This window comes from Ailuropoda melanoleuca, chromosome 17 (assembly GCF_002007445.2).
Source record: "Ailuropoda melanoleuca isolate Jingjing chromosome 17, ASM200744v2, whole genome shotgun sequence".
NCBI classification, from domain to species: Eukaryota; Metazoa; Chordata; class Mammalia; order Carnivora; family Ursidae; genus Ailuropoda; species Ailuropoda melanoleuca.
The window spans coordinates 29349794-29361969 of record NC_048234.1 but is presented as its reverse complement, the minus strand read 5'-3'; the positions used below and the strand labels follow the sequence as shown (position 1 = coordinate 29361969).

Here is a 12176-nt window from a genome sequence, read left to right as displayed (position 1 = left end):
TGGGAGCAAATTCCCTTTAGAAGCACTGAATAGGAGAGAAATTTATTCAGTAAGCAGAAGAAAATAGATTGCTTCCTTTGAAAAGGAGATTTGATTTGTAGCTGTTTGGGAATATAAATGCATCAAATTCAAACCCAACCCCTTGGGTTTGAATAGGAAAGTCTAAAAACAGAAACAGTTACACAGGAATGGACTGGGAGGGCTGAATTTCCTCCCTCATTACTGGCAATACACCCTCATCTGACTTCTTCAATTAATTACCCATACCTTTAAAGTTTCCCCACTGTGGAACCACTCTAGGTTTACCATCGTTTCCACTACCCCCTTCAGAATACCACTGCATTTGTCCTGTTTCCTTATGCCTCAGAAAGGAAACCGGTGACCACCCAGAGTGAGGACCACGAACCAAAGATGGTAATATGCCCTGATGCACTGGGCCCAGAGTTTTTCCCATGGTGCTTTCTTCTTCTCCGTGCAAAGGACCAGATTTTTTTTTTCTTCCTCATTTTCCCCCCTGGACCATCCAGAGAGGAGAGGAAGAATTACTGTGCAAAAATCCCAACAACCCTCACTCCTGTCCAAATAAACCCAAACGAAACCAAATCCAAGCTGAAACAAATTTCTTCAAGGGAAGAATGCATATATTAGAGTCTACCCCTGAATGGCCTCCAATTCCTGGGACTCATTAAGATCTTCACACATTAAAAAAAAAAATGTTGTCATACCCATTTTTCTTTGCTGAAAACCCAGCTGTTCCTTTCCATTTTGAAATCATTAGATTGACTTGAAAAGTTGGAGCAGTATCTTAAAACCATGTTGGGTCCGGAAACAAACATTTACAATGTCCAGTATAAAAAGGGAGGTCTGACAGAGAAGACAACATAGAAGTTAAGAATGGGAAGAGGAAGAAAGGGATAAGGGAGGGCAACAAATGAGAAAACGTAGCACTGTTTCTATTGAGGAGTGTTACCAATGGCGCCCCAGGTACTGTTTCATTTTTGATTGTTCCTCGTCCTACAAACTCAAACTTCTTGCAGACTGGACAATGTCTTATTCATCTTTGTTTTCCCAGCACCCAGCAGGATACCTGACAAACAGTCTGCGTTCAGGAAATATTTTTTGGCCTGAGTCAAGCCACACTAGACTACTAATGAACATTCTGAAGTTTAAATTTCAGAGCTGGTCTCCAGGCATAGGTATATTTGTGGCTAGAAGACTTCTATAGATAAGGCTTTAAATCGATTGAGGGGGCGCCTGGGTGGCACAGCGGTTAAGCGTCTGCCTTCGGCTCAGGGCGTGATCCCAGCATTATGGGATCAAGCGCCACATCAGGCTCTTCTGCTATGAGCCTGCTTCTTCCTCTCCCACTCCCCCTGCTTGTGTTCCCTCTCTCGCTGGCTGTCTCTATCTCTGTCGAATAAATAAATAAAATCTTAAAAAAAAAGTACTGTTTAAAAAAAATAATAAATCGATTGAGGTGCTTGTGAAAGATACAGATTCCTGGGCCCCACCCCAGAGATTCCAATACCAATGGTCTGGGAGGGCTGGGCGGGGCCTTGGGAATCTGCAGTTTTAACAGATTCCTTGGGTGCTTCTGATATAGCTTGGGAACCCAAGGGAGCTTGTACATGAACACATCAGATGCTGTAAGCCCTGGAATGGCCCTGGTCTATCCTGGAATAGCCCTGGTAGTTTAGACTTTGTGCCTTGCAGCTTGATCAGAAAAAAGCATGTGACCATACTAACATGTACATTTACCAAAGACATTAAACTGGAAGTTAGTGATCACACTGCACCAAGATTCCTAAGAATCTTGGGTCTCAAATGTCCAGTCTTATTGGGGGGTCTGCAGATTTCTGAGAGCTCCCAGTGGCTAGTGCTGTGAAAGACCTAACGAGAGTTATATGGAGGAGCACCAATCAAGACATGCTTACCCACCTTAGTGGGGCTTCTGAACCTGTTAACTGCCTATAGATCACTAACATTTTGAAGGAGATTTGTTAAGGAAAGATTGAATGTGTTAATAGGAAAACAAAATGTTATTGCACCTATGAGATGTTCAAGTTTTCTAATAAATGTTCATTAAAACCATGCTGAGAAATGGGGGTGGGGGGTGGGAGAGAAACCTGTTAACCATGTCTGCAAATGTGAGCTCACTGGGGCAGAAATTCAGAATGGACTAAAAGGGTAGGTGCTCCTAATCTGAAGTCAATAATCAGGGATGAATGGCTAACATTGTTAATTACAACACTAGTTAATTACAACTAGCATTGTAATTGCAAGTGAGCATCACCTCTGCCAGCATACTGGGATCCACCCATAGTCACAGACCCAACCTGAATCAAGACTGCCTAGCTAGAAGAATGCGCGGAAAATAATAGAAATCAGGAAAGCATTTGTGTGGTACTTTATGGACTTATTTTGTTCAGCAGAACCTCTCAGGAAGGTGGGTTTACTCGTTGTCATTCCCACCGCATAGATAAGTAAAGTCAGGCGCTGAGGGGTCCCCTGACATACCCAGTAACTCCTAGATAGTAAAAGCGGTGCTGTAAGGGTAACTCATGTCCTCCCCCTACCCCAGTGACTCAAAAAGAGCAATACGATACCACAAATATGTCTGTTACCGAACATTCTATTCGGCACTCGCTTTCATTTAGGTAAGGTAGAAATACCCCTCCTTTCTACACAGGAGGTAAATGAGGCGAAAAAGTATCTTGACAAATCTACAGGGCTGTAAAAGGCAGCGTGTGGAGGTGGAGCCCGGATCTGACTCCACAAGTCGGAGAAGCTCAGATAAGGCTCTGCTAGCGGGCCTGCAAGTCAAGGATGAGAGCCGGACCTGCTGTGGAGCGCTTACAGGTAGGCAGGGCAGCCCGGGGCCGGCGGGGCAAGAGGGCCTTAGGCCATTTACCTGATCTGCACCCAGGGCCCTAGGCGGCTGTGGGTGGGGCTAGTCGTGCACGTATCTAACTAGGATCTAGAAGAGCCAGGACTTACGAAATACCTGCTTTCCCGTTCTCCGGTCCCCACCTGAAGCTGATTATCATCTCTGAGGTTTCGGCTAACGTAGGGCACCCACGAAAGGGCAGGTCCCGCAGTCCCCGTTCCAGGAGCTGGAATGGGGCCAGCGCGGAGGTGGTGTCAGAGCGGAAACCTAACGGGGCCCGGGGTTCAGCTTAGGGCGGTGGGGACACGTCCCTGGAGAGGAGGTAGCTCTCCGGTTCCGCTCCGGGCCGGCGGCAGGGGAGACCGGACGTGGCGTGAGCCGGGCGCAGGGAGGAGAGAAGGCGCAGCTCGGAGCGGCCAGGGGCACGTCTGGCTGACGAGGACCCGGACGAGCCGGGCGCCGCCGTTCCCGGAGGCCGCGGAAGAAGTGCCTAGGCTGTCGTGTGCGCCCCGCGCGGGAGTCCCGGAGCGATGAGAGTGCAGGTCAAGGTAAACTCCGGCCCCCACCGGCCGCTCATCCCTTACCTGGCGCCTCCGGGACCTGTGGACTGGCTCCTCTCCACTCGTGGCCGGGAGCGCGACAGGAAGTCCTGGGGGCTTGGAGAGGGAGGGCTCCCCCAGCCGCTGGGGACGCCTGGGAAAGAAGTGAGCTTGGGGACTTAGGGAGAGGAGTGGAGACCCTGGTCATGCCTTGGTCTCATAAGGCAGCCAAGCCTCGAACTGGCTGGCTGTCGATTACCTACTTTGTCTGGACTGGCACACTGCGTGTGAATACATAACATGTATTGTGCGCATCGTATTTCATGTGTTTCGGTAGAGACTGGTTGTTAAGAGCCCTGTCTTTGGAGCCGGATCACCTGAATTAGCATACCCGCTCCACCACTAACTGTGATTCGGAGCAAGTTACTTCATCTGTGGGCTTCAGCTTCCTCATCTGGAAAGTGGGATAATAATATTTATAATTTGAAGATTAAATCAGATGCCTTATATGCCGGGCACTTAGAAAATAATGCCTGACATATTTAGCCGGGTGCAAAAGTTTGTGATTGTTATCACCTCATCTTGGCAATAACCTTGTGAGGTCTATCATCACCCCTCCCTTCATCCCACCCCACTGGTTTACAGGTGAGGAAACTGAAGCTGAAGGAGGAAAATAGAGATTTGAACCCAGGGCAGTGCTTTAAGACACTAAGAATGTGAGTATTCTATCCGCACATAGGATTTTGATGATTTGTTCCTAGGGAGAAGGTGGGTCACCCCTAACTGCCAAAGCGGGAGCCGAGTTCTTCAATTTCTTTCCCCTGGTGGACAAATTTTGTTGTGACTTTTTCATCTGCTTTGGATTCTACCACAACTGGTAAAACTTTAAATATTCTGGTTAGACTGACACCTGGGTTTGGCTGTAAGAGTCTGGAGGTTTCTTATCTCCCTACCCCCACCGGCCCCTATCTTCCAGGGATTGTAAATTATTTGAGATAGGACTCAGCGTGAGCCACCTTTTGGGGACCAAAATTAGGGACTAGTACTCTAGTATGAAGCTTGCCTTGATAGACAAGGGTATGAATAGCACTTTGAGTAGATTGTACCCTGGAGGAGAAGGAAAAGACCCATACAGCACATTGGTGATTTCCCACAAATTTGGGTCTTATCTTGACTATGTACAATTTTCTATCATGGCTCATGTTTTCGGCAGGACATCTATGCCAAAACTATCAAGGACCTGAAATATGGCTTGCCTCTTTTTCTTTCGCACTGCGTATTTGATCATGGGTGCTCAGGAGAGGCTGAAGAGCCAAACAGTCTTACAGTGATTTTCATTACACTTCCGTAGACTCGTCCAGTGTTGGAACTCCCAAATGTCCATCCTACCTGTAACTCAGTTATTTCTTTGTGTCCCATCAGAAATCCACATGGCAACTCTTTCCTATTAAAAAAAAAATCATTGTTTGGTAAGATATTCAAAGTAGGTCTCAGTTGTGCTTTTTTTTTCTTTTTTACTTCTTTGTTTTATTGAAGTTGTCTATACATATAGTTCAGAGTCCAATAATTCCATAAGGTTTGTTACTACAAACAGCAGAAGCCTCCATCATTTCCTGCTTCTCTAAAAGAGCGATCATGTTCATCTCTTTTAGCTTGTTGATACTTATTCATGCCTCTAAATAATACTTATGTGGCTCCTTCTTGATTTTTCAGGTGTAGTCATGCATTACCTTTCCAGATGGAATATAAGGATTTAGATTTCTTTTGCATTCCTGCATCTACCATTCACATGGTCCTTCCTGTTCCTAACATCTACAGAATATAGCTATCCACAATTTTTAGTTAGGTCAGTATTTAGTCCGGTCAACATTATTATGCCTTCCTGGAACACACACACTATTAAAAGCTGAGTTATGTAGTGTATGATTACACCCCCTTTCTAACTTTTGTTTTCCCCCAGAGTTGTCTTTCTGTGTGTGTTTCCAGAGTTTTCTGTGGATTTTTCACTAATTTAACAAGTTCTTTGCCAGTTGCCTAAATCATCTCTTAGGATGATCCAGTGTAATACCTGTTTTAACCAATTTTATCTTGAGTACAGCTTTCTGACCTGCTTTGCCTGTCCAGACCTTTCCAGTCTTGACGTTGGATACACAGCTGTTACTTTGGGCTCTGTCTGTCTGCAGCATCGTCATAGGGATTGATTCCTTTTTTTCTCTGTTATGCCGGTTCCTGTTTCTTTTATCCCATGTCTTCTTGATTTTTTTCCATCATCTAAGTGGAGCACTTTTTCCAGTAGCTCTCTGAGAAAGGGTTACACATAAGATACATTGAATTGATGTATTGTTATGACAGAGCACCCTCGCAGACTTTTCTCCCTTAAAAAAATTCTGCTAACAATGCAAAAGTAAGTTCTTGTGGTAAATCATTCAAACACTATTAATAGAAATTCAAACAGAAAGTCCCCTTTCTATCCCTCCTCCTCATCTCTGTCCAATCTGGAGATATTCAAGCTGTGTCATTTGGAGCATTCAGTCACTCTTCAGATTCATTCAGTCAACAGGTATTTATGATTTTATGAGTGCCAACTGTGTGCTAAGACTTGTTCCAGAACTTGGGAATATATAGTGAACAAAACTTATTTTTGAGCTGGAAAGGAGTGGTGTGATGCTTCTTGATGCCGGCATTGAGCCCCACTGCTGCTTTGGTTAGCTTGCTTTTCTTCTCCTGGAATACAAACGTCACACGAGCAAGGCTTTCTCTTTCTCTTTCTTTCTCGGTGTAAAATCATGACCATTACAAATTGAACTGCATAACTTGGGTGTCACCAGAGCAACCTCATCACACCCCTGAGATATAGAAATAGATTTTCTGAATGGATAAACACACACACACACACACACACACACACACACACACACACAATGGAATATTTAGCCTTAAAGAGGAAAGAGATTCTGACACATGCTACAACATGGATGAACCTTGAAGATGTTATGCTAAGTAAAATAGGCAATCATCAGAAGACAAATATTGTATGATTTCACTTATATGAAGTATATAAAGTAGTCTAATTCATAGAAAGAAAAAGTAGAATGAAGGTCATCAGAGGCTGGGAGAGAGGGAAATGAGTTATTTAATGGGTGTAAAGTTTCAGTTTTGCAGGACGAAAAGTTTTGGAGATTGGTTGCACAAATATGTGAATATACTTGACAAAACTAACCTGCACGCTTAAAAATAGTTAAGGTGGGGGGCACCTGGGTGGCTCAGTGGGATAAGCGTCTGCCTTCGGCTCAGGTCATGATCCCGGAGTCCTGGGATCGAGCCCTGCAATTGGGCTCCCTGCTCAGCAGAGAGCCTGCTTCTCCCTCTCCCTCTGCCTGCTACTCCCTCTGCTTGTGGTCTCTCTCTCTCTGACAAATAAATAAATAAAATCTTTTAAAAAAAATAGTTAAGATGGTAAATTCTATATTATGTGTATTTTACCACAATAAAATAAAAAGACAAAAAAACCCAGAAGTGTTCACACAAACTCCATAATGGGATTCCTCCTATAATTCTGTGAGGGTGTATGAACCTACTTGCAGCTGGGTTCAGCTACTGCCTGGAATCCATGGTTTCCAGGGCGTGCAGAGGGGTAGCAGCAGATTGCCCTGGGAACTTTCTTTTGATGCGCTTAGCACCAGAACGTTTGGCAGGTCTCCGTGTTGGGGTGGACTAATGCTGCTTTCTCTTTCTTCCATGGTATTTCCATATCTCTGGGGAAGAGGTCCTCAGTTATTTATAGTACAGATAAACTCAGACTATTTCAGAGTGCTGTGACCAGTTATGCAATTGGGAGCAGTGAGAAGTGGTAGTTTTGTTTGGCTTAGGGGTTACGTTCTTTTTCTGAGTTTGTAGACATGTGCCTCTTGAGAGCCTCCCGATCCATTTCAAGGGAAACGAAGATGTTTACTTGGTAGCACAGGCAGGTGCCTTCCCCAGCATTGGTTTCCCTGCATTTCCCCTGTCGGCGTTTGCTTTATAGCCCTCTGTGGATTGACCCTGTGCTATATGCTGGCTCCGGTTCTTGAAACGCTCCAGGACTAGATAACGGTCAGGTGTCCCAGGATTGCAATGGTGCTGTGCGTGTTGACTGGAGAGATCAGTCTGATGAATTTGGTTGTGCTCTATTCTACCTCTCTGTAAACTATGTATGGCCTTCCTACAGAATTTTCTTCCAGGGGTCCTGGGTGTCTCAGTCCATTAAGCGTCCGACTCTTGGTTTCGGCTCAGGTCATGATCTCCGGGTTGTGAGATCAAGCCCTGCACCGTTGGGCTGGAACCTGCTTGGGATTCTCTCTCTCCCTCCTCCTGCCAAAAAAACAGAATTTTCTTCCCTGCAAACTCAAAGCCCGGTGGGATAAATGACTATGGGCAACCAAAGTTCTCTGCTCACTTTGCTGCTTGTAGATTCAGAGCTTCTTGTAATGGTCATTTTTGACGTGAGCAAACCACCTGGTTCAGGGGTGAAAACATCTCTGTCTGTGAGAAACTTCTGCTTTTTGTAATAGGTGTGAGGGGTGACTTTGGAGAAAATATTCTTTCTTGGTATTTTATTCCCCTGCCATGTGTGCAAGATTAACATTCTTTTTATCTTTCCTAGTATTGGAATGTGTTGGGATATGGGCCAGGAGGGCCCCCTCGAATTGCCCATACCAACTAAAGACACTTAGGGCTAGGCAAAACTTTCCTTGTGATTAGATCATAGAGCCTGATAATAACACACCATTTGGAATGTCTGGCATGTTCTTTATCACTGATTTTCCTTAGTTGTAATCAAAAAAGGGGCAGAATGTGGTAATTAAGTCTCTAGAAGTATCAGCAGGAAGGTGAGAAGAGTAATAAAAGGAATAGTTGGAAAAGGTAGTTTTACTGCTGGCTTGCATGCCCTTCTGCCTTAGGCAAGCTACCTCAGTTTCCTTAACCATAAAGCAAATAGCCACCATTCACTGGCCACCTCCTTCTAAGAGCTGTGAATGTGTTTTGAATGTGTTTTCCTTTGAAAATCTAATGAAAGCAATAGATCAGAAACTCAAAAACCAGGCCTGCTGGGGGGACTCAGGTTTACTGGTCAGTGTAAGCCCTGACTAAACATGGCGGCCCACAGTTGGCCCCAACTGACTGTTGCCAAGTTGAAATGCAAGCCGAGTGTTGCCACATTCTGTGTCCCCCGACCTTATTATAGAAAATGCAGATATACAGATTCTTTCTAGAATGTGAAACCTCTTGGTTTTTACATTTCAGTAGTTGCTTAAGAAGATTTTTGAAAAGCTTTATTGGTTGAATGAAACACATCTGTGGTCTGCTCTCTGCCTGTGGGCTGTTACTTATTTAAATACAGTAGTTCTTTCTTATCTGTGGTTCTGTTTTCTGCGGTTTTCTCAACTACAGTCCGGAAGCAGATGATCCCTCTTCCAACAGATCATCATGAAGTCCAGTGTCTCGCTCTACGTCATAATGCCTTCGTCATTCAGCTCATTCACCTCTCTTCATCTCATCACATAGGCGTTTTAGCATCCCACGTCATCATCATGGTCCTAAGGAGAGTACAATACAATAAGGTTTTGAGGGAGAAAGACCACATTTACGTACCTTATCGTAACTGTATATTATTAGTTATTGTGCCTAATTTATAAATTAAACTTTATCATAGGTATGTGTGTCCAGGCAAAAAATAGAGCATACATAATATTCAATACTATCTGCTCTTTCCAGCATCCTCTGGGAGTCTTAGAATGTATCCCCCATGGATAAGGGGGGACTATCACGGTTTTCTGTGATGAGTCAGTCTTTTTCTTTCCCTGTGCTGCTCCCCACTTAAAAATTTTTGAGATACAATTCATATATCACATAATTCACCTATTTATTTATTCATTCATTTATTTATTTATTTTTAAGTAGTCTTCATGCCTGATGTGGGGCTTGAACTCACGACCCTGAGATCTGGAGTCGCATACTCTACCAACTGAGCCAGCCAGGCACCCCTAATTCACCTACTTAAAGTATACAATTTAATGGCTTTTAGTATATTCACAGAATCGTACATGTATCACCACAGTCCATTTTATAACATAGTTATCATCTCTAAAAGAAACCCCACACCCCTTAGCTGTCAGCCCTTAGTCCCTCTATCCCCCCAGCCTTAGGCAACCACTGATCTACTTTCTGCCACCATAGATCTGTCTGTTCTGAGCATTGTATATAGATGGACACCTACAATATGTATTACTTTTTCTCTGGCTTCTTTCATTTATCATAAGGTTTTCAAAGTTCATCCATGTAGCATGTATAAGTACTTCATTTTTTTGGTATTGCTGCATAATAGCCCATATGACATTCGTCCATCAGTTGATGGATATTTGGGTTGTTTTTGATCTTTGGGTATTATGAATAATGGTGTTGTGAACATTAGTGTACAGGGTTTTGTGTGGACATACATTTTCATTTCTCTTAGGTAGGTACCTAGAAGTGGACTTAGTAATTCTTTGTTTAGCCTTTTGAGGAACTGCCAGACCGTTTTTCAGAGAGACTATGCCGTTTTAGATTCTCATGAGCAGTGTATGTGACAGTTTCAATTTCTCCCATCCCTTATCTTACTTTTTGATTATAGTTATCCTAGTAGGTATAAAGAGGTATCTCACTGTGATTTAGATTTGCATTTCCCCAATGACTAATGATGTCAAGGATCTTCATGTGTTTATTGGCCATTTGTATGTCTTCTTTGGAGAACTGTTTGTTCGGATCCTTTGTGTGGCACTATTTTTGACACAGCCCTTCAGATTTTCTCCTGAGAAGTGGACATTTCACATCCACACAAAAGGGGGTATGTTCTTTTTATTTATTTATTTATTTATTTTTATTTTAATTCAGTTAACAAAAGGGGGTATGTTCTAAGACCCCTCAGTGAACTGTGGATAGTATCAAACCCAATACATACTGTTTTTTTCCTACGTGTACATACCTATGGTAAAGTCTAATTTATAAATTAGGCATAGTAAGAGATGGCTATCTATAGCTAATAATAAACAATTACAAGAATATTCTGTAATACAAGTTATGTGAGTATGGTCTCTTTCAAAATATCTTGCCGTACTGTACTCACCCTTCTTGTGATGATGTGAGACGAAGTGAGATGAATGATAGAGGCATTGTGACAAAGCATTAGGCTGCTACTGATCTTCTGATGGTTTGTTAGACTATGGTTGACTGCAGGTAACTGAAACCATGGACAAAGGGGGACTACTGTACACAGTTTCCAGGGATTCATGACCCTCTTGATATTTCTCTATCGGTCTGAGGATACTCACAGAAAGCATGCTATATAGCAGGGATTCTTCTGGGCATTTCCTATGCTTGATCTTACTCATATTATCTACTAGGGACCTCACGGGATTCATGTAGGGAACAACTGTTCAGGAAAGTGATTTGTAAACCACAAAACTGTACAGCTTCAGGAGTTGTGATAGGTGACAGCTCTGTAGGTAAGTGATAGTGAACTGAAGTTGTTAAGGGCGGGAGCTCGAGTCGGACTGCCATGTTTGAATCCTAGTGTCACTTTTATGAGCCATTGTGTTTTGGGGCAGTTGTTCCAACTTCTCTGACTCAGTGTTTTCATTTGTAAAATGGAGATAATAACTGACTACTTTCCACATCGTCCTGGGCAGTTAACATAATAAAGTACTTTGTATTGTGCAGGTGGGTACACAGAAAGTGCTGAATAAATTGTTACCCTGCTGCCGTGGACTGAATGTTTGTGTCTCCCAAAATGTGTATGTTGAAGTTCTAATCTCCCATGTGATGGTATTTGGAGGTGAAGGCTTTGGGAGGTACTTAGGTCTTGAGGGTGGAGCCCTCATGACTGGGATGGGTGCCCTTGTAAGAAGACACACCGGTGAGATGATCTCTGTCTAGCATATGAAAATACAGTGAGAAGGTAACCATTGTAAACCAGGGAGACGGCTCTCACCAGAACTTACCATCTGGGCACCCTTATTTTGGACTTCTGTTCTCCAGGACTGTGAGAAATAAATGTCTGTTGTATAAACCACCCAGTGTATGGTATTCTGTTTATAGTAGCCCAAACTGACTAAGATAGCTGCTATTAATATTATCTTACAGAATGAGCAAGGCATATTATCTTTCAGTGGAGCAGGTTGGTCTTTGAATATGGAAATATCTTCCTTCTTTCTGGAGAAAATAGATGTCCTCCATTGATCTCTAAAAGAACCAAGAAGTTTTTGTAAATTAAATCTTGTAATCTTGAAAAAGAGAATTTTACTCCCAGAAGAATTTAAGCCCATAGTGTACTTTATAGATCCTAGATCGGTTAATCCTCTCCAACCTTTGTCACTACTGTTAATGTCTGCTTTAAAGTGATTTTAAAAAACAAAACAATGTCCGTCCCCCCCCCCCCCCCCCCCCACCTGCTCCCTCCATAATTTTTGTCCTTACCTGGCCTAGAGGAACTCAGGATTCGAGGCAGGCAATTTTGCTCTGTGACAGGAAGGCCAAGCAAGTAGCATTGTTGGATTAAAACAGAGAAGAGGATCCAAAATCTTAAAATTTAAGCTTTCTAAAATTCGTTAGTCTTTAGGCCAGCGAACTAGGAGGAAATGGTGAATCAGCCTAAGACTTTATAGATTGGATCTTTGCTCTTCAATGTAATAAAGAGGCAAACCAATCAAGCTCGTATTTTGGTCTCTTGAGTTTAC

At 43.2% G+C, this 12176-nt stretch overlaps 1 protein-coding gene and 1 non-coding gene across 4 annotated transcripts in view; one reads left to right on the top strand and one right to left on the bottom strand.

Annotated features, from left to right (window-relative positions):
• TRPM6 (transient receptor potential cation channel subfamily M member 6) overlaps positions 1 to 12176 on the top strand; it is a 201820-nt gene that overhangs the window by 54232 nt on the left and 135412 nt on the right. Inside the window, exon 6 of one of the 3 annotated variants that reach the window (XM_034646980.1) lies at positions 2730 to 2859. The exons of 1 other annotated variant lie outside the window; for it this stretch is intronic. In XM_034646980.1, the coding sequence (XP_034502871.1) occupies positions 2827 to 2859 (33 nt within the window). In that variant the 5' untranslated portion in view covers positions 2730 to 2826. Of the gene's footprint in view, positions 1 to 2729; positions 2860 to 2880; positions 3436 to 12176 lie in introns of those variants that run through there. One more of the 3 variants, XM_019805296.2, reaches the window with a different exon arrangement.
• On the bottom strand, positions 9373 to 9445 carry TRNAW-CCA. The gene has a single exon. It is a non-coding gene; the product is annotated as a tRNA-Trp (tRNA).